General features: G+C 49.2%; 1 protein-coding gene across 1 annotated transcript in view; it reads left to right on the forward strand.

Moving 5' to 3' along the window:
• The window catches only part of LOC129838678 (stimulated by retinoic acid gene 8 protein homolog), a gene marked incomplete at its 5' end in the record, with an annotated part of 43,044 nt that extends 21,090 nt beyond the window's left edge, over nucleotides 1-21,954 (forward strand). Inside the window, 2 exon segments of the mRNA XM_055905805.1 lie at nucleotides 13,156-13,267; nucleotides 21,136-21,954. Of these exon segments, the coding sequence (XP_055761780.1) occupies nucleotides 13,156-13,267; nucleotides 21,136-21,216 (193 nt within the window).
• Nucleotides 21,955-22,937: the final 983 nt, after the last annotated feature.

Below are 22,937 nucleotides of genomic sequence, written 5' to 3' on the forward strand. Positions count from 1 at the left end.
GAAATGTACAGTTGATTTGTCAGAGGACAGACCATTCACAGAGACAAACTGATTTCTTTCCGACAGGTAAGATCTAAACCAGGCCAGAACTTGTCCGTGTAGACCAATTTGGGTTTCCAATCTCTCCAGAAGAATGTGGTGATCGATGGTATCAAAAGCAGCACGAGGACAGATGCAGAGCCTCGGTCTGACGCCATTGAAAGGTCATTTACCACCTTCAACAGTGCAGTCTCAATGCTACGATGGGGTCTAAAACCAGACTGAAGCATTTTGTATACATTGTTTGTCTTCAGGAAGGCAGTGAGTTGCCGCGCAACAGCTTTTTCTAAGTGTTTTGAGAGGAATGGAAGATTCGATACAGAACCTCTGACTCCCATCCACCAGAAAACACACATAGATACATTAGTTGAACTCATATGGTAATTCATGAAGTCACATTCACATAACCCTGCCAACCAGCCTTAGGCACTGTCCTGCTATCTATCACAGTATGGCAGTGGTGTTACCAATCTATCATTTAGTTCTGTTATAATCTCCACCCGGCACAGCCAGAAGAGGACTGGCCACCCCTCATAGCCTGGTTCCTCTCTAGGTTTCTTCCTAGGTTTTGGCCTTTCTAGGGAGTTTTTCCTAGCCACCGTGCTTCTACACCTGCATTCTAGCTGTTTGGGGTTTTAGGCTGGGTTTCTGTACAGCACTTCGAGATATTATCTGATGTACGAAGGGCTATATAAAATAAAATTGATTGAAAATTGATTTACTCAACAACACCAAATGAGTCATTTGTATTAAACATTCAGTAGGTCCCATACAGACAGAATATTCTGCTATCGGTGACAACTGACAAGTGTATATTAACACCCCGATGAGTCACTGTAATTAGACTTTATTCAGAGTGAAAACCTGGTAGAGAGAGAGAGACAACCATCGCTATACTGCTACTCAGACCAGGAGCCTGAGAGAGAGAGAGAGAGAGAGAGAGAGAGAGAGAGAGAGAGAGAGAGAGAGAGAGAGAGAGAGAGAGAGAGAGAGAGAGAGAGAGAGAGAGAGAGAGAGAGAGAGAGAGAGAGAGAGAGAGAGAGAGAGAGAGAGAGAGAGAGAGAGAGAGAGAGAGAGAGAGAGAGAGAGAGAGAGAGAGAGAGAGAGAGAGAGAGAGAGAGAGAGGAGAGAGAGAGAGAGAGAGAGAGAGAGAGAGAGAGAGAGCGAGAACCATCGCTATACTGCTACTCAGACCAGGAGCCTGAGAGAGAGAGAGAGAGAGAGAGAGAGAGAGAGAGAGAACCATCGCTATACTGCTTCTCAGACCAGGAGCCTGGTAGAGAGAGAGAGGGACAACAGCCCAGGCTGCCACAGCAGGACTGGGAACCTGGTAGAGAGAACGAGAGAGAAAGACACAAGCATGCACACACTGCAACAGTAGGACTGGGAGTCTGGGCTGAGTAGCAGTAGGACTGGGAGTCTGGGCTGAGTAGCAGTAGGACTGGGAGTCTGGGCTGAGTAGCAGTAGGAGTGGGAGTCTGGGCTGAGTAGCAGTAGGACTGGGAGTCTGGGCTGAGTAGCAGTGGGACTGGGAGTCTGGGCTGAGTAGCAGTAGGACTGGGAGTCTGGGCTGAGTAGCAGTAGGACTGGGAGTCTGGGCTGAGTAGCAGTAGGACTGGGAGTCTGGGCTGAGTAGCAGTAGGACTGGGAGTCTGGGCTAAGTAGCAGTAGGAGTGGGAGTCTGGGCTGAGTAGCAGTAGGACTGGGAGTCTAGGCTGAGTAACAGTAGGACTGGGAGTCTGGGCTGAGTAACAGTAGGACTGGGAGTCTGGGCTGAGTAGCAGTAGGAGTGGGAGTCTGGGCTGAGTAGCAGTAGGACTGGGAGTCTGGGCTGAGTAGCAGTGGGACTGGGAGTCTGGGCTGAGTAACAGTAGGACTGGGAGTCTGGGCTGAGTAGCAGTAGGACTGGGAGTCTGGGCTGAGTAGCAGTAGGACTGGGAGTCTGGGCTGAGTAGCAGTAGGAGTGGGAGTCTGGGCTGAGTAGCAGTAGGACTGGGAGTCTGGGCTGAGTAGCAGTGGGACTGGGAGTCTGGGCTGAGTAGCAGTAGGACTGGGAGTCTGGGCTGAGTAGCAGTAGGACTGGGAGTCTGGGCTGAGTAACTGTAGGACTGGGAGTCTGGGCTGAGTAGCAGTAGGACTGGGAGTCTGGGCTGAGTAGCAGTAGGACTGGGAGTCTGGGATGAGTAGCAGTAGGACTGGGAGTCTGGGCTGAGTAGCAGTAGGACTGGGAGTCTGGGCTGAGTAGCAGTAGGACTGGGAGTCTAGGCTGAGTAACAGTAGGACTGGGAGTCTGGGCTGAGTAGCAGTGGGACTGGGAGTCTGGGCTGAGTAGCAGTAGGACTGGGAGTCTGGGCTGAGTAACAGTAGGAGTGGGAGTCTGGGCTGAGTAACAGTAGGAGTGGGAGTCTGGGCTGAGTAGCAGTAGGACTGGGAGTCTGGGCTGAGTAACAGTAGGACTGGGAGTCTGGGCTGAGTAACAGTAGGATTGGGAGTCTGGGCTGAGTAACAGTAGGATTGGGAGTCTGGGCTGAGTAACAGAAGGATTGGGAGTCTGGGCTGAGTAACAGTAGGACTGGGAGTCTGGGCTGAGTAACAGTAGGATTGGGAGTCTGGGCTGAGTAACAGTAGGACTGGGAGTCTGGGCTGAGTAACAGTAGGACTGGGAGTCTGGGCTGAGTAACAGTAGGATTGGGAGTCTGGGCTGAGTAACAGTAGGACTGGGAGTCTGGGCTGAGTAGCAGTAGGACTGGGAGTCTGGGCTGAGTAACAGTAGGACTGGGAGTCTGGGCTGAGTAACAGTAGGACTGGGAGTCTGGGCTGAGTAACAGTAGGACTGGGAGTCTGGGCTGAGTAACAGTAGGACTGGGAGTCTGGGCTGAGTAACAGTAGGACTGGGAGTCTGGGCTGAGTAGCAGTAGGACTGGGAGTCTGGGCTGAGTAACAGTAGGACTGGGAGTCTGGGCTGAGTAACAGTAGGACTGGGAGTCTGGGCTGAGTAACAGTAGGATTGGGAGTCTGGGCTGAGTAGCAGTAGGACTGGGAGTCTGGGCTGAGTAACAGTAGGACTGGGAGTCTGGGCTGAGTAACAGTAGGACCAGTACTCTGTATGCCATGGTCTCTCCAGCCCTGTTCCTGCAGCTACCCAGTACTCTGTATGCCATGGTCTCTCCTACCCTGTTCCTGCAGCTACCCAGTACTCTGTATGCCATGGTCTCTCCAGCCCTGTTCCTGCAGCTACCCAGTACTCTGTATGCCATGGTCTCTCCTACCCTGTTCCTGCAGCTACCCAGTACTCTGTATGCCATGGTCTCTCCAACCCTGTTCCTGCAGCTACCCAGTGCTCTGTATGCCATGGGCTCTCCTACCCTGTTCCTGCAGCTACCCAGTGCTCTGTATGCCATGGTCTCTCCAGCCCTGTTCCTGCAGCTACCCAGTACTCTGTATGCCATGGTCTCTCCAACCCTGTTCCTGCAGCTACCCAGTACTCTGTATGACATGGGCTCTCCTACCCTGTTCCTACCCAGTGCTCTGTATGCCATGGTCTCTCCTACCCTGTTCCTGCAGCTACCCAGTACTCTGTATGCCATGGTCTCTCCAACCCTGTTCCTGCAGCTACCCAGTACTCTGTATGCCATGGTCTCTCCAACCCTGTTCCTGCAGCTACCCAGTACTCTGTATGACATGGGCTCTCCTACCCTGTTCCTACCCAGTACTCTGTATGCCATGGTCTCTCCAACCCTGTTCCTGCAGCTACCCAGTACTCTGTATGCCATGGGCTCTCCTACCCTGTTCCTGCAGCTACCCAGTACTCTGTATGCCATGGTCTCTCCAACCCTGTTCCTGCAGCTACCCAGTACTCTGTATGCCATGGTCTCTCCTACCCTGTTCCTGCAGCTACCCAGTGCTCTGTATGCCATGGTCTCTCCTACCCTGTTCCTGCAGCTACCCAGTGCTCTGTATGCCATGGGCTCTCCAACCCTGTTCCTGCAGCTACCCAGTACTCTGTATGCCATGGGCTCTCCAACCCTGTTCCTGCAGCTACCCAGTACTCTCTATGCCATGGTCTCTCCAACCCTGTTCCTGCAGCTACCCAGTACTCTGTATGCCATGGTCTCTCCAACCCTGTTCCTGCAGCTACCCAGTACTCTGTATGCCATGGTCTCTCCTACCCTGTTCCTGCAGCTACCCAGTACTCTGTATGCCATGGTCTCTCCAACCCTGTTCCTGCAGCTACCCAGTGCTCTGTATGCCATGGTCTCTCCTACCCTGTTCCTGCAGCTACCCAGTACTCTGTATGCCATGGTCTCTCCTACCCTGTTCCTGCAGCTACCCAGTGCTCTGTATGCCATGGTCTCTCCAACCCTGTTCCTGCAGCTACCCAGTGCTCTGTATGCCATGGTCTCTCCTACCCTGTTCCTGCAGCTACCCAGTACTCTGTATGCCATGGTCTCTCCTACCCTGTTCCTGCAGCTACCCAGTGCTCTGTATGCCATGGTCTCTCCAACCCTGTTCCTGCAGCTACCCAGTACTCTGTATGACATGGTCTCTCCTACCCTGTTCCTGCAGCTACCCAGTGCTCTGTATGACATGGTCTCTCCTACCCTGTTCCTGCAGCTACCCAGTACTCTGTATGACATGGGCTCTCCTACCCTGTTCCTACCCAGTACTCTGTATGCCATGGTCTCTCCTACCCTGTTCCTGCAGCTACCCAGTACTCTGTATGCCATGGTCTCTCCAACCCTGTTCCTGCAGCTACCCAGTACTCTGTATGCCATGGTCTCTCCTACCCTGTTCCTGCAGCTACCCAGTACTCTGTATGCCATGGTCTCTCCAACCCTGTTCCTGCAGCTACCCAGTGCTCTGTATGCCATGGTCTCTCCTACCCTGTTCCTGCAGCTACCCAGTACTCTGTATGCCATGGTCTCTCCTACCCTGTTCCTGCAGCTACCCAGTGCTCTGTATGCCATGGTCTCTCCAACCCTGTTCCTGCAGCTACCCAGTACTCTGTATGCCATGGTCTCTCCTACCCTGTTCCTGCAGCTACCCAGTGCTCTGTATGACATGGTCTCTCCTACCCTGTTCCTGCAGCTACCCAGTACTCTGTATGACATGGGCTCTCCTACCCTGTTCCTACCCAGTACTCTGTATGCCATGGTCTCTCCTACCCTGTTCCTGCAGCTACCCAGTGCTCTGTATGCCATGGTCTCTCCTACCCTGTTCCTGCAGCTACCCAGTGCTCTGTATGCCATGGTCTCTCCTACCCTGTTCCTGCAGCTACCCAGTGCTCTGTATGCCATGGTCTCTCCAACCCTGTTCCTGCAGCTACCCAGTGCTCTGTATGCCATGGTCTCTCCTACCCTGTTCCTGCAGCTACCCAGTGCTCTGTATGCCATGGTCTCTCCAACCCTGTTCCTGCAGCTACCCAGTGCTCTGTATGCCATGGGCTCTCCTACCCTGTTCCTACCCAGTACTCTGTATGCCATGGTCTCTCCTACCCTGTTCCTGCAGCTACCCAGTGCTCTGTATGCCATGGTCTCTCCTACCCTGTTCCTGCAGCTACCCAGTACTCTGTATGCCATGGGCTCTCCTACCCTGTTCCTGCAGCTACCCAGTGCTCTGTATGCCATGGTCTCTCCAACCCTGTTCCTGCAGCTACCCAGTACTCTGTATGACATGGTCTCTCCTACCCTGTTCCTGCAGCTACCCAGTACTCTGTATGACATGGTCTCTCCTACCCTGTTCCTGCAGCTACCCAGTACTCTGTATGCCATGGTCTCTCCTACCCTGTTCCTGCAGCTACCCAGTACTCTGTATGCCATGGGCTCTCCAACCCTGTTCCTGCAGCTACCCAGTACTCTGTATGCCATGGTCTCTCCTACCCTGTTCCTGCAGCTACCCAGTACTCTGTATGCCATGGTCTCTCCAACCCTGTTCCTGCAGCTACCCAGTGCTCTGTATGCCATGGTCTCTCCTACCCTGTTCCTGCAGCTACCCAGTACTCTGTATGCCATGGTCTCTCCTACCCTGTTCCTGCAGCTACCCAGTGCTCTGTATGCCATGGTCTCTCCTACCCTGTTCCTGCAGCTACCCAGTACTCTGTATGCCATGGTCTCTCCTACCTTGTTCCTGCAGTTACCCAGTGCTCTGTATGCCATGGTCTCTCCTACCCTGTTCCTGCAGCTACCCAGTGCTCTGTATGCCATGGTCTCTCCTACCCTGTTCCTGCAGCTACCCAGTACTCTGTATGACATGGTGTCTCCTACCCTGTTTCTGCAGCTACCCAGTGCTCTGTATGCCATGGTCTCTCCTACCCTGTTCCTGCAGCTACCCAGTACTCTGTATGCCATGGTCTCTCCTACCCTGTTCCTGCAGCTACCCAGTGCTCTGTATGCCATGGTCTCTCCTACCCTGTTCCTGCAGCTACCCAGTGCTCTGTATGCCATGGTCTCTCCTACCCTGTTCCTGCAGCTACCCAGTACTCTGTATGACATGGTCTCTCCTACCCTGTTCCTGCAGCTACCCAGTGCTCTGTATGCCATGGTCTCTCCTACCCTGTTCCTGCAGCTACCCAGTACTCTGTATGCCATGGTCTCTCCTACCCTGTTCCTGCAGCTACCCAGTGCTCTGTATGCCATGGTCTCTCCTACCCTGTTCCTGCAGCTACCCAGTGCTCTGTATGCCATGGTCTCTCCTACCCTGTTCCTGCAGCTACCCAGTACTCTGTATGCCATGGTCTCTCCAACCCTGTTCCTGCAGCTACCCAGTACTCTGTATGCCATGGTCTCTCCTACCCTGTTCCTGCAGCTACCCAGTGCTCTGTATGACATGGTCTCTCCTACCCTGTTCCTGCAGCTACCCAGTACTCTGTATGCCATGGTCTCTCCTACCCTGTTCCTGCAGCTACCCAGTACTCTGTATGCCATGGTCTCTCCTACCCTGTTCCTGCAGCTACCCAGTACTCTGTATGCCATGGTCTCTCCTACCCTGTTCCTGCAGCTACCCAGTGCTCTGTATGCCATGGTCTCTCCAACCCTGTTCCTGCAGCTACCCAGTACTCTGTATGACATGGTCACTCCTACCCTGTTCCTGCAGCTACCCAGTGCTCTGTATGACATGGTCTCTCCTACCCTGTTCCTGCAGCTACCCAGTACTCTGTATGACATGGGCTCTCCTACCCTGTTCCTACCCAGTACTCTGTATGCCATGGTCTCTCCTACCCTGTTCCTGCAGCTACCCAGTGCTCTGTATGCCATGGTCTCTCCTACCCTGTTCCTGCAGCTACCCAGTGCTCTGTATGCCATGGTCTCTCCTACCCTGTTCCTGCAGCTACCCAGTGCTCTGTATGCCATGGTCTCTCCAACCCTGTTCCTGCAGCTACCCAGTGCTCTGTATGCCATGGTCTCTCCTACCCTGTTCCTGCAGCTACCCAGTGCTCTGTATGCCATGGTCTCTCCAACCCTGTTCCTGCAGCTACCCAGTGCTCTGTATGCCATGGGCTCTCCTACCCTGTTCCTACCCAGTACTCTGTATGCCATGGTCTCTCCTACCCTGTTCCTGCAGCTACCCAGTGCTCTGTATGCCATGGTCTCTCCTACCCTGTTCCTGCAGCTACCCAGTACTCTGTATGCCATGGGCTCTCCTACCCTGTTCCTGCAGCTACCCAGTGCTCTGTATGCCATGGTCTCTCCAACCCTGTTCCTGCAGCTACCCAGTACTCTGTATGACATGGTCTCTCCTACCCTGTTCCTGCAGCTACCCAGTACTCTGTATGACATGGTCTCTCCTACCCTGTTCCTGCAGCTACCCAGTACTCTGTATGCCATGGTCTCTCCTACCCTGTTCCTGCAGCTACCCAGTACTCTGTATGCCATGGGCTCTCCAACCCTGTTCCTGCAGCTACCCAGTACTCTGTATGCCATGGTCTCTCCTACCCTGTTCCTGCAGCTACCCAGTACTCTGTATGCCATGGTCTCTCCAACCCTGTTCCTGCAGCTACCCAGTGCTCTGTATGCCATGGTCTCTCCTACCCTGTTCCTGCAGCAACCCAGTACTCTGTATGCCATGGTCTCTCCTACCCTGTTCCTGCAGCTACCCAGTGCTCTGTATGCCATGGTCTCTCCTACCCTGTTCCTGCAGCTACCCAGTACTCTGTATGCCATGGGCTCTCCTACCCTGTTCCTGCAGCTACCCAGTGCTCTGTATGCCATGGTCTCTCCAACCCTGTTCCTGCAGCTACCCAGTACTCTGTATGACATGGTCTCTCCTACCCTGTTCCTGCAGCTACCCAGTACTCTGTATGACATGGTCTCTCCTACCCTGTTCCTGCAGCTACCCAGTACTCTGTATGCCATGGTCTCTCCTACCCTGTTCCTGCAGCTACCCAGTACTCTGTATGCCATGGGCTCTCCAACCCTGTTCCTGCAGCTACCCAGTACTCTGTATGCCATGGTCTCTCCTACCCTGTTCCTGCAGCTACCCAGTACTCTGTATGCCATGGTCTCTCCAACCCTGTTCCTGCAGCTACCCAGTGCTCTGTATGCCATGGTCTCTCCTACCCTGTTCCTGCAGCTACCCAGTACTCTGTATGCCATGGTCTCTCCTACCCTGTTCCTGCAGCTACCCAGTGCTCTGTATGCCATGGTCTCTCCTACCCTGTTCCTGCAGCTACCCAGTACTCTGTATGCCATGGTCTCTCCTACCTTGTTCCTGCAGTTACCCAGTGCTCTGTATGCCATGGTCTCTCCTACCCTGTTCCTGCAGCTACCCAGTGCTCTGTATGCCATGGTCTCTCCTACCCTGTTCCTGCAGCTACCCAGTACTCTGTATGACATGGTGTCTCCTACCCTGTTTCTGCAGCTACCCAGTGCTCTGTATGCCATGGTCTCTCCTACCCTGTTCCTGCAGCTACCCAGTACTCTGTATGCCATGGTCTCTCCTACCCTGTTCCTGCAGCTACCCAGTGCTCTGTATGCCATGGTCTCTCCTACCCTGTTCCTGCAGCTACCCAGTGCTCTGTATGCCATGGTCTCTCCTACCCTGTTCCTGCAGCTACCCAGTACTCTGTATGACATGGTCTCTCCTACCCTGTTCCTGCAGCTACCCAGTGCTCTGTATGCCATGGTCTCTCCTACCCTGTTCCTGCAGCTACCCAGTACTCTGTATGCCATGGTCTCTCCTACCCTGTTCCTGCAGCTACCCAGTGCTCTGTATGCCATGGTCTCTCCTACCCTGTTCCTGCAGCTACCCAGTGCTCTGTATGCCATGGTCTCTCCTACCCTGTTCCTGCAGCTACCCAGTGCTCTGTATGCCATGGTCTCTCCTACCCTGTTCCTGCAGCTACCCAGTACTCTGTATGCCATGGTCTCTCCTACCCTGTTCCTGCAGCTACCCAGTACTCTGTATTCCATGGTCTCTCCTACCCTGTTCCTGCAGCTACCCAGTACTCTGTATGCCATGGTCTCTCCTACCCTGTTCCTGCAGCTACCCAGTGCTCTGTATGCCATGGTCTCTCCTACCCTGTTCCTGCAGCTACCCAGTACTCTGTATGCCATGGTCTCTCCTACCCTGTTCCTGCAGCTACCCAGTACTCTGTATGCCATGGTCTCTCCTACCCTGTTCCTGCAGCTACCCAGTACTCTGTATGCCATGGTCTCTCCTACCCTGTTCCTGCAGCTACCCAGTACTCTGTATGCCATGGTCTCTCCTACCCTGTTCCTGCAGCTACCCAGTACTCTGTATGCCATGGTCTCTCCTACCCTGTTCCTACCCAGTACTCTGTATGCCATGGTTCTCCTACCCTGTTCCTGCAGCTACCCAGTGCTCTGTATGCCATGGTCTCTCCAACCCTGTTCCTGCAGCTACCCAGTACTCTGTATGCCATGGTCTCTCCTACCCTGTTCCTACCCAGTACTCTGTATGCCATGGTCTCTCCTACCCTGTTCCTGCAGCTACCCAGTACTCTGTATGCCATGGTCTCTCCTACCCTGTTCCTGCAGCTACCCAGTGCTCTGTATGCCATGGTCTCTCCTACCCTGTTCCTGCAGCTACCCAGTGCTCTGTATGCCATGGTCTCTCCTACCCTGTTCCTGCAGCTACCCAGTGCTCTGTATGCCATGGTCTCTCCTACCCTGTTCCTGCAGCTACCCAGTACTCTGTATGCCATGGTCTCTCCTACCCTGTTCCTGCAGCTACCCAGTACTCTGTATGCCATGGTCTCTCCAGCCCTGTTCCTGCAGCTACCCAGTACTCTGTATGCCATGGTCTCTCCAACCCTGTTCCTGCAGCTACCCAGTGCTCTGTATGCCATGGGCTCTCCTACCCTGTTCCTGCAGCTACCCAGTACTCTGTATGCCATGGTCTCTCCTACCCTGTTCCTGCAGCTACCCAGTACTCTGTATGCCATGGTCTCTCCTACCCTGTTCCTGCAGCTACCCAGTACTCTGTATGCCATGGTCTCTCCTACCCTGTTCCTGCAGCTACCCAGTGCTCTGTATGCCATGGGCTCTCCAACCCTGTTCCTGCAGCTACCCAGTGCTCTGTATGCCATGGTCTCTCCTACCCTGTTCCTGCAGCTACCCAGTGCTCTGTATGCCATGGGCTCTCCAACCCTGTTCCTGCAGCTACCCAGTACTCTGTATGACATGGTCTCTCCAGCCCTGTTCCTGCAGCTACCCAGTACTCTGTATGACATGGTCTCTCCAACCCTGTTCCTGCAGCTACCCAGTACTCTGTATGCCATGGTCTCTCCAGCCCTGTTCCTGCAGCTACCCAGTGCTTAACCAAATTAAATATGTTGAGGAACATCGATAGTAACATGTTTTCGCTATGAAACATATTCCACTAAACTGTTGACAGCCTCTCTGCTCGCTGGAGAAAGGACTGAAGGAGAGAGAGAGAGGATATGGAAACGCACGGTGGTGAGATATACTGTAGCTATAGTGTCGCCCAATTCATTATGAAAATATAAAACACATCCCTATTAGTAAGCTAATCAAAAACAAATTCACTATAATTGTAGGCTAACTAACTGTAGGCCTCCCTGGACAATCAATGAACCAACAGACAGAGGAGAGGGACACTAAATCACCTCACACACGGTGTCATACCTGTCTACCTGAATCAATAAATGAACCAACAGACAGAGGAGAGAGACACTAAATCACCTCACACACGGTGTCATACCTGTCTACCTGAATCAATAAATGAACCAACAGACAGAGGAGAGAGACACTAAATCACCTCACACACGGTGTCATACCTGTCTACCTGAATCAATAAATGAACCAACAGACAGAGGAGAGAGACACTAAATCACCTCACACACGGTGTCATACCTGTCTACCTGAATCAAGATGTCCCCTGTCATTGACCATACCTGTCTACCTGAATCAAGATGTCCCCTGTCATTGACCATACCTGTCTACCTGATTCAAGATGTCCCCTGTCATTGACCATACCTGTCTACCAGAATCAAGATGTCCCCTGTCATTGACCATACCTGTCTACCTGAATCAAGATGTCCCCATGTCATTGACCATACCTGTCTACCTGAATCAAGATGTCCCCTGTCATTGCCCATACCTGTCTACCTGATTCAAGATGTCCCCTGTCATTGACCATACCTGTCTACCTGAATCAAGATGTCCCCTGTCATTGACCATACCTGTCTTCCGGAATCCAGATGTCCCCTGTCATTGACCATACCTGTCTACCTGATTCAAGATGTCCCCTGTCATTGACCATACCTGTGTACCTGAATCAAGATGTCCCCTGTCATTGACCATACCTGTCTACCTGAATCAAGATGTCCCCTGTCATTGACCATACCTGTGTACCTGAATCAAGATGTCCTCTGTCATTGACCATACCTGTCTACCTGATTCAAGATGTCCCCTGTCATTGACCATACCTGTGTACCTGAATCAAGATGTCCCCTGTCATTGACCATACCTGTCTACCTGATTCAAGATGTCCCCTGTCATTGACCATACCACTGTGGTACAGTACCTGTTGGTGTCAGGGTGACAAAATCTTCTCCCTTAATAATCCCCCCCTGCTCTGTCTTCTTCCAGTCCTACACCCCTGTCATACCTCTCTCTCTCTCTGTAGGAAGAGTCCATTATGATAACAATGGGGGAATCTCAATGGCTTTCTTCTCGCGTCTTCTCTCCTCACCTCCTTCTCGAAACCCATTGGGAGGAGAAGGTCAGAGGGGAGGGACCTCCTGGCTTTTTCATCCAATGGGATTTAAGAAGGAGGCGAGGAGAAAGGACTCAAGGAGTATGCTCTTGAGATTGTCCCAATTTTCTCTCTCGTAATAATCACCTTCCCTACTCAGTCTCTTTTCCCTGCTCCTCTGTCCTCTGATGGACTGTAGGACTGGTGTAACAGGAGAATAATGTCATCCTCAGTGTGTCTCCAGTCCTGTCTGTCCTCTGTCCTCTGATGGACTGGTGTAACAGGAGAATAATGTCTTCTTCTCTCTGTGTCTCCAGGCCTGTCTGTCCTCTGTCCTCTGATGGACTGTAGGACTGGTGTAACAGGAGAATAATGTCATCTTCTCTCTGTGTCTCCAGGCCTGTCTGTCCTCTGTCCTCTGATGGACTGTAGGACTGGTGTAACAGGAGAATAATGTCATCTTCTCTCTGTGTCTCCAGGCCTGTCTGTCCTCTGTCCTCTGATGGACTGTAGGACTGGTGTAACAGGAGAATAATGTCATCTTCCTGCTGTTGAGTCATTACCAACCACTTCTCTCTGTGTGTCTCCAGTCCTGTCTGTCCTCTGTCCTCTGATGGACTGTAGGACTGGTGTAACAGGAGAATAATGGTTTCTTCCTGCTGTTGAGTCATTACCAACCACTTCATTCTGTGTGTCTCCAGTCCTGTCTGTCCTCTGATTGACTGTAGGACTGGTGTAACAGGAGAATAATGTCTTCTTCTCTCTGTGTCTCCAGTCCTGTCTGTCCTCTGTCCTCTGATGGACTGTAGGACTGGTGTAACAGGAGAATAATGTCATCCTCTCTGTGTGTCTCCAGTCCTGTCTGTCCTCTGTCCTCTGATTGACTGTAGGACTGGTGTAACAGGAGAATAATGTCATCTTCTCTCTGTGTGTCGCCAGTCCTGTCCTGGCCCCTCCTCAGTGTGGGGACTTTGAGAAGCTCCGGGAGATCTATAAGGACATCATGTGTTTCGTCAAGACTCAGATGGTGGAGAAACCAGAACATAACCAGGTATGGTAGGAACCAGAACATAACCAGGTATGGTAGGAACCAGAACATAACCAGGTATGGAACCAGAACATAACCAGGTATGGAACCAGAACATAACCAGGTATGGATCCAGAACATAACCAGGTATGGAACCAGAACATAACCAGGTATGGAACCAGAACATAACCAGGTATGGAACCAGAACATAACCAGGTATGGAACCAGAACATAACCAGGTATGATAGGAACCAGAACATAACCAGGTATGGAACCAGAACATAACCAGGTATGGAACCAGAACATAACCAGGTATGGAACCAGAACATAACCAGGTATGGTAGGAACCAGAACATAACCAGGTATGGAACCAGAACATAACCAGGTATGGTAGGAACCAGAACATAACCAGGTATGGAACCAGAACATAACCAGGTATGATAGGAACCAGAACATAACCAGGTATGGTAGGAACCAGAACATAACCAGGTATGGTAGGAACCAGAACATAACCAGGTATGATAGGAACCAGAATATAACCAGGTATGGTGGGAACCAGAACATAACCAGGTATGGTAGGAACCAGAACATAACCAGGTATGGTAGGAACCAGAACATAACCAGGTATGATAGGAACCAGAATATAACCAGGTATGGTGGGAACCAGAACATAACCAGGTATGGTAGGAACCAGAACATAACCAGGTATGGTAGGAACCAGAACATAACCAGGTATGATAGGAACCAGAACATAACCAGGTATGGTAGGAACCAGAACATAACCAGGTATGGTAGGAACCAGAATATAACCAGGTATGATAGGAACCAGAACATAACCAGGTATGGAACCAGAACATAACCAGGTATGGTAGGAACCAGAACATAACCAGGTATGGAACCAGAACATAACCAGGTATGGTAGGAACCAGAATATAACCAGGTATGGAACCAGAACATAACCAGGTATGGAACCAGAACATAACCAGGTATGGTAGGAACCAGAACATAACCAGGTATGGTAGGAACCAGAACATAACCAGGTATGGTAGGAACCAGAATATAACCAGGTATGATAGGAACCAGAACATAACCAGGTATGGAACCAGAACATAACCAGGTATGGTAGGAACCAGAACATAACCAGGTATGGTAGGAACCAGAACATAACCAGGTATGGAACCAGAACATAACCAGGTATGATAGGAACCAGAATATAACCAGGTATGATAGGAACCAGAACATAACCAGGTATGGAACCAGAACATAACCAGGTATGATAGGAACCAGAACATAACCAGGTATGATAGGAACCAGAATATAACCAGGTATGGTGGGAACCAGAACATAACCAGGTATGGAACCAGAACATAACCAGGTATGGTAGGAACCAGAACATAACCAGGTATGGAACCAGAACATAACCAGGTATGGTAGGAACCAGAATATAACCAGGTATGGTAGGAACCAGAACATAACCAGGTATGGTAGGAACCAGAACATAACCAGGTATGGAACCAGAACATAACCAGGTATGATAGGAACCAGAATATAACCAGGTATGGTAGGAACCAGAATATAACCAGGTATGGAACCAGAACATAACCAGATATGGTAGGAACCAGAACATAACCAGGTATGGTAGGAACCAGAACATAACCAGGTATGATAGGAACCAGAACATAACCAGGTATGGAACCAGAACATATCCAGGTATGATAGGAACCAGAATATAACCAGGTATGGTAGGAACCAGAACATAACCAGGTATGGAACCAGAACATATCCAGGTATGATAGGAACCAGAATATAACCAGGTATGATAGGAACCAGAACATAACCAGGTATGGTAGAAACCAGAACATAACCAGGTATGATAGGAACCAGAACATAACCAGGTATGGTAGAAACCAGAACATAACCAGGTATGGTGGGAACCAGAACATAACCAGGTATGGTAGAAACCAGAACATAACCAGGTATGATAGGAACCAGAATATAACCAGGTATGATAGGAACCAGAACATAACCAGGTATGGTAGAAACCAGAACATAACCAGGTATGGTAGGAACCAGAACATAACCAGGTATGGTAGAAACCAGAACATAACCAGGTATGGTAGGAACCAGAACATAACCAGGTATGGAACCAGAACATAACCAGGTATGGTAGAAACCAGAACATAACCAGGTATGGAACCAGAACATAACCAGGTATGGAACCAGAACATAACCAGGTATGGAACCAGAACATAACCAGGTATGGTAGGAACCAGAACATAACCAGGTATGGTAGGAACCAGAACATAACCAGGTATGGAACCAGAACATAACCAGGTATGATAGGAACCAGAACATAACCAGGTATGGTAGGAACCAGAACATAACCAGGTATGATAGGAACCAGAACATAACCAGGTATGGAACCAGAATATAACCAGGTATGATAGGAACCAGAACATAACCAGGTATGGAACCAGAATATAACCAGGTATGATAGGAACCAGAACATAACCAGGTATGATAGGAACCAGAATATAACCAGGTAGGATAGGAACCAGAACATAACCAGGTATGGTAGGAACCAGAACATAACCAGGTATGTAACCAGGTATGATAGGAACCAGAACATAACCAGGTATGGAACCAGAACATAACCAGGTATGGAACCAGAACATAACCAGGTATGATAGGAACCAGAACATAACCAGGTATGATAGGAACCAGAACATAACCAGGTATGGAACCAGAACATAACCAGGTATGATAGAAACCAGAACATAACCAGGTATGGAACCAGAACATAACCAGGTATGATAGGAACCAGAACATAACCAGGTATGGTAGGAACCAGAATATAACCAGGTATGGTAGGAACCAGAACATAACCAGGTATGGTAGGAACCAGAACATAACCAGGTATGATAGGAACCAGAACATAACCAGGTATGGAACCAGAACATAACCAGGTATGGAACCAGAACATAACCAGGTATGGAACCAGAACATAACCAGGTATGGTAGGAACCAGAACATAACCAGGTATGATAGGAACCAGAACATAACCAGGTATGGAACCAGAACATAACCAGGTATGATAGGAACCAGAACATAACCAGGTATGATAGGAACCAGAACATAACCAGGTATGGAACCAGAACATAACCAGGTATGGTAGGAACCAGAACATAACCAGGTATGATAGGAACCAGAACATAACCAGGTATGGAACCAGAACATAACCAGGTATGATAGGAACCAGAACATAACCAGGTATGATAGGAACCAGAACATAACCAGGTATGGAACCAGAACATAACCAGGTATGATAGGAACCAGAACATAACCAGGTATGGTAGGAACCAGAACATAACCAGGTATGATAGGAACCAGAACATAACCAGGTATGGAACCAGAACATAACCAGGTATGATAGGAACCAGAACATAACCAGGTATGGTAGGAACCAGAACATAACCAGGTATGGTAGGAACCAGAATATAACCAGGTATGGTAGGAACCAGAACATAACCAGGTATGGAACCAGAACATAACCAGGTATGGTAGGAACCAGAACATAACCAGGTATGATAGGAACCAGAATATAACCAGGTATGGTAGGAACCAGAACATAACCAGGTATGGTAGGAACCAGAATATAACCAGGTATGGTAGGAACCAGAACATAACCAGGTATGATAGGAACCAGAACATAACCAGGTATGGAACCAGAACATAACCAGGTATGATAGGAACCAGAATATAACCAGGTATGATAGGAACCAGAACATAACCAGGTATGGTAGGAACCAGAACATAACCAGGTATGATAGGAACCAGAACATAACCAGGTATGGAACCAGAACATAACCAGGTATGGAACCAGAACATAACCAGGTATGATAGGAACCAGAACATAACCAGGTATGGAACCAGAACATAACCAGGTATGATAGGAACCAGAACATAACCAGGTATGGTAGGAACCAGAATATAACCAGGTATGATAGGAACCAGAACATAACCAGGTATGATAGGAACCAGAACATAACCAGGTATGGTAGGAACCAGAACATAAACAGGTATGGTAGGAACCAGAACATAACCAGGTATGGAACCAGAACATAACCAGGTATGATAGGAACCAGAACATAACCAGGTATGGTAGGAACCAGAACATAACCAGGTATGATAGGAACCAGAACATAACCAGGTATGGAACCAGAATATAACCAGGTATGATAGGAACCAGAACATAACCAGGTATGATAGGAACCAGAATATAACCAGGTATGATAGGAACCAGAACATAACCAGGTATGGTAGGAACCAGAACATAACCAGGTATGGAACCAGAATATAACCAGGTATGGTAGAAACCAGAACATGACCAGGTATGATAGGAACCAGAACATAACCAGGTATGGAACCAGAACATAACCAGGTATGGTAGGAACCAGAACATAACCAGGTATGGTAGGAACCAGAACATAACCAGGTATGTAACCAGGTATGATAGGAACCAGAACATAACCAGGTATGGAACCAGAACATAACCAGGTATGGAACCAGAACATAACCAGGTATGGTAGGAACCAGAACATAACCAGGTAGGATAGGAACCAGAACATAACCAGGTATGGTAGGAACCAGAACATAACCAGGTATGTAACCAGGTATGATAGGAACCAGAACATAACCAGGTATGGAACCAGAACATAACCAGGTATGGAACCAGAACATAACCAGGTATGATAGGAACCAGAACATAACCAGGTATGATAGGAACCAGAACATAACCAGGTATGGAACCAGAACATAACCAGGTATGATAGAAACCAGAACATAACCAGGTATGATAGGAACCAGAACATAACCAGGTATGGAACCAGAACATAACCAGGTATGGAACCAGAACATAACCAGGTATGGAACCAGAACATAACCAGGTATGGTAGGAACCAGAATATAACCAGGTATGGTAGGAACCAGAACATAACCAGGTATGGTAGGAACCAGAACATAACCAGGTATGATAGGAACCAGAACATAACCAGGTATGGAACCAGAACATAACCAGGTATGATAGGAACCAGAACATAACCAGGTATGATAGGAACCAGAATATATAATAGACTCAGATGGAATAGAGGTGTGAGATATACAGTATGTTGTCTGTCTGTCCACCAGATAACAGGTTATTCTGTCCTCTGTCTCCGTGTAGGACCTGTCTGTCTGTCTGTCCACCAGATAACAGGTTATTCTGTCCTCTGTCTCTGTGTAGGACCTGTCTGTCTGTCCACCAGATAACAGGTTATTCTGTCCTCTGTCTCTGTGTAGGACCTGTCTGTCTGTCTGTCCACCAGATAACAGGTTATTCTGTCCTCTGTCTCCGTGTAGGACCTGTCTGTCTGTCTGTCCACCAGATAACAGGTTATTCTGTCCTCTGTCTCCGTGTAGGACCTGTCTGTCTGTCTGTCCACCAGATAACAGGTTATTCTGTCCTCTGTCTCCGTGTAGGACCTGTCTGTCTGTCCACCTGATAACAGGTTATTCTGTCCTCTGTCTCTGTGTAGGACCTGTCTGTCGGTCTGTCCACCAGATAACAGGTTATTCTGTCCTCTGTCTCCGTGTAGGACCTGTCTGTCTGTCTGTCCACCAGGTAACAGGTTATTCTGTCCTCTGTCTCTGTGTAGGACCTGTCTGTCTGTCTGTCCACCAGATAACAGGTTATTCTGTCCTCTGTCTCCGTGTAGGACCTGTCTGTCTGTCTGTCCACCAGGTAACAGGTTATTCTGTCCTCTGTCTCTGTGTAGGACCTGTCTGTCTGTCCACCTGATAACAGGTTATTCTGTCCTCTGTCTCTGTGTAGGACCTGTCTGTCTGTCCACCAGATAACAGGTTATTCTGTCCTCTGTCTCTGTGTAGGACCTGTCTGTCTGTCTGTCCACCAGATAACAGGTTATTCTGTCCTCTGTCTCTGTGTAGGACCTGTCTGTCTGTCCACTAGATAACAGGTTATTCTGTCCTCTGTCTCTGTATAGGACCTGTCTGTCTGTCCACCAGATAACAGGTTATTCTGTCCTCTGTCTCTGTGTAGGACCTGTCTGTCTGTCCACCAGATAACAGGTTATTCTGTCCTCTGTCTCCGTGTAGGACCTGTCTGTCTGTCTGTCCACCAGATAACAGGTTATTCTGTCCTCTGTCTCTGTGTAGGACCTGTCTGTCTGTCCACCAGATAACAGGTTATTCTGTCCTCTGTCTCTGTGTAGGACCTGTCTGTCTGTCTGTCCACCAGATAACAGGTTATTCTGTCCTCTGTCTCCGTGTAGGACCTGTCTGTCTGTCTGTCCACCAGATAACAGGTTATTCTGTCCTCTGTCTCCGTGTAGGACCTGTCTGTCTGTCCACCTGATAACAGGTTATTCTGTCCTCTGTCTCTGTGTAGGACCTGTCTGTCGGTCTGTCCACCAGATAACAGGTTATTCTGTCCTCTGTCTCCGTGTAGGACCTGTCTGTCTGTCTGTCCACCAGGTAACAGGTTATTCTGTCCTCTGTCTCTGTGTAGGACCTGTCTGTCTGTCTGTCGCCACCAGATAACAGGTTATTCTGTCCTCTGTCTCCGTGTAGGACCTGTCTGTCTGTCTGTCCACCAGGTAACAGGTTATTCTGTCCTCTGTCTCTGTGTAGGACCTGTCTGTCTGTCCACCTGATAACAGGTTATTCTGTCCTCTGTCTCTGTGTAGGACCTGTCTGTCTGTCCACCAGATAACAGGTTATTCTGTCCTCTGTCTCTGTGTAGGACCTGTCTGTCTGTCCACCAGATAACAGGTTATTCTGTCCTCTGTCTCTGTGTAGGACCTGTCTGTCTGTCTGTCCACCAGATAACAGGTTATTCTGTCCTCTGTCTCTGTGTAGGACCTGTCTGTCTGTCCACTAGATAACAGGTTATTCTGTCCTCTGTCTCTGTATAGGACCTGTCTGTCTGTCCACCAGATAACAGGTTATTCTGTCCTCTGTCTCTGTGTAGGACCTGTCTGTCTGTCCACCAGATAACAGGTTATTCTGTCCTCTGTCTCCGTGTAGGACCTGTCTGTCTGTCTGTCCACCAGATAACAGGTTATTCTGTCCTCTGTCTCTGTGTAGGACCTGTCTGTCTGTCCACCTGATAACAGGTTATTCTGTCCTCTGTCTCCGTGTAGGACCTGTCTGTCTGTCTGTCCACCAGATAACAGGTTATTCTGTCCTCTGTCTCTGTGTAGGACCTGTCTGTCTGTCTGTCCACCAGATAACAGGTTATTCTGTCCTCTGTCTCTGTGTAGGACCTGTCTGTCTGTCTGTCCACCAGATAACAGGTTATTCTGTCCTCTGTCTCCGTGTAGGACCTGTCTGTCTGTCCACCAGATAACAGGTTATTCTGTCCTCTGTCTCCGTGTAGGACCTGTCTGTCTGTCCACCTGATAACAGGTTATTCTGTCCTCTGTCTCTGTGTAGGACCTGTCTGTCTGTCTGTCCACCAGATAACAGGTTATTCTGTCCTCTGTCTCCGTGTAGGACCTGTCTGTCTGTCTGTCCACCAGATAACAGGTTATTCTGTCCTCTGTCTCCGTGTAGGACCTGTCTGTCTGTCTGTCCACCAGATAACAGGTTATTCTGTCCTCTGTCTCTGTGTAGGACCTGTCTGTCTGTCTGTCCACCAGATAACAGGTTATTCTGTCCTCTGTCTCTGTGTAGGACCTGTCTGTCTGTCCACCAGATAACAGGTTATTCTGTCCTCTGTCTCTGTGTAGGACCTGTCTGTCTGTCCACCAGATAACAGGTTATTCTGTCCTCTGTCTCTGTGTAGGACCTGTCTGTCTGTCCACCAGATAACAGGTTCTTCTCTCTCCGTGTAGGACGTGTGTCTGTCTTCTATGATGGACTATGAGGAGATCTTTCTCCAGTGCTCAGAGTCCTTCGACAGTGAGGACATGTGAACCACAGGAGGCTGCTGACGGGAGGACGGCTCATAGAAATGTCCGGAACGGAGCAAACGGAAGGGCATCAAACACCTGGAAACCATGGAAACCATGTGTGACGTATTTAATCCCGTTCCACTGATTCAGCTCCAGCCATTACCCACGAGCCTGTTCTCCCCAACCTCTTAACCAACTTCCTGTTTCTGGGACCAATCAGAACAGTTAGAATGTGTTTGATGTATTTAATACCGTTCCACTGATTCAGCTCCAGCCATTACCCACAAGCCTGTTCTCCCCAACTTCCTGTCATGTGAACGAACACCTATTTGTTGTACAAGTGTTTGTTCATGGTGATATGAAAAGACACATTGTGTTACTTATTATGACTTGTTAAATGATCACTTTTTGTGATTTATTTTTATAAATGTTCAGCTTTTTTTTATTGTTCCGGGCTTTTCTACCCGTTTGTTATTATAGACATGTTTTATACGATGTTTTATACTCCGACGTTCATGTTTATGTTTTATATACGATGTTTTATACTCTGGTTAGAGTAACATGTTGATGTTTTATACTCTGGTTAGAGGCATTGTATTTCATGTGTATTATTGTTCAGCCTTTTTTAAACCATTAAGAATCAGCATTTTGTCCAGACAGTCTTTCTCTGTGTAAAACCCAGCTTCAGAGGTTGATAGAGAGGGCTGGTGGGGACGCGGAAGAATTTCCCCCAAAAATTCTGAAAATAAAATTAAAAAATAAAACACATTTTTAAAACATCGCCTTTGTATCTTTGTAATGTGGTAAACCTTAAAAATGGAAATGAACATGATTTAAAATCTTAAAAGATCAAATTCAACCAGAGTGCCCCTTGGGAAAAGGCGGATCTGAATGATTCTAGTGTGGCCTTTCGAGCTGCTATGCAATACCCATAAAACCTAGCGGTCAAACAGGGAAATGGTTCCAATTGTTTTTTCCACCATTCATTTTTATGGAACCCCTGGTCTTCAGGCTTCTGAGCCTCACGGACACTGGTTACATTCTAGAAATACAGATCACGTGTGTCGGTGTCTGTAAGAGTCTGTCTGTCCCCAGGCTTGTCCCCTCTCTTCTGCCTTATAGTGAGCAGACCAGTCTCCAGCTGTCTCCAGCCCCAGGCTTGTCCCCTCTCTTCTGCCTTATAGTGAGCAGACCAGTCTCCAGCTGTCTCCAGCACCAGGCTTGTCCCCTCTCTTCTGCCTTATAGTGAACAGACCAGCCCCAGGCTTGTCCCCTCTCTTCTGCCTTATAGTGAACAGACCAGTCCCCAGCTGTCTCCAGCCCCACGCTTGTCCCCTCTCTTCTGCTTTATAGTGAGCAGACCAGTCCTCAGCTGTCTCCAGGCTTGTCCCCTCTCTTCTGCCTTATAGTGAACAGACCAGTCCACAGCTGTCTCCAAGCCCAGGCTTGTCCCCTCTCTTCTACCTTATAGTGAACAGACCAGTCCACAGCTGTCTCCAAGCCCAGGCTTGTCCCCTCTCTTCTGCCTTATAGTGAGCAGTAACAGTATCATTCTAACAGTGTCTGAGGACAGTATCATTCTAACAGCCTGAGGACAGTATCATTCTAACTGTCTGAGGACAGTATCATTCTAACCTTCTGAGGACAGTATCATTCAAACAGTGTCTGAGGACAGTATCATTCTAACCTTCTGAGGACAGTATCATTCTAACAGTGTCTGAGGACAGTATCATTCTAACAGT

Source organism: Salvelinus fontinalis, chromosome 39 (assembly GCF_029448725.1).
Source record: "Salvelinus fontinalis isolate EN_2023a chromosome 39, ASM2944872v1, whole genome shotgun sequence".
NCBI lineage: Eukaryota > Metazoa > Chordata > Actinopteri > Salmoniformes > Salmonidae > Salvelinus > Salvelinus fontinalis.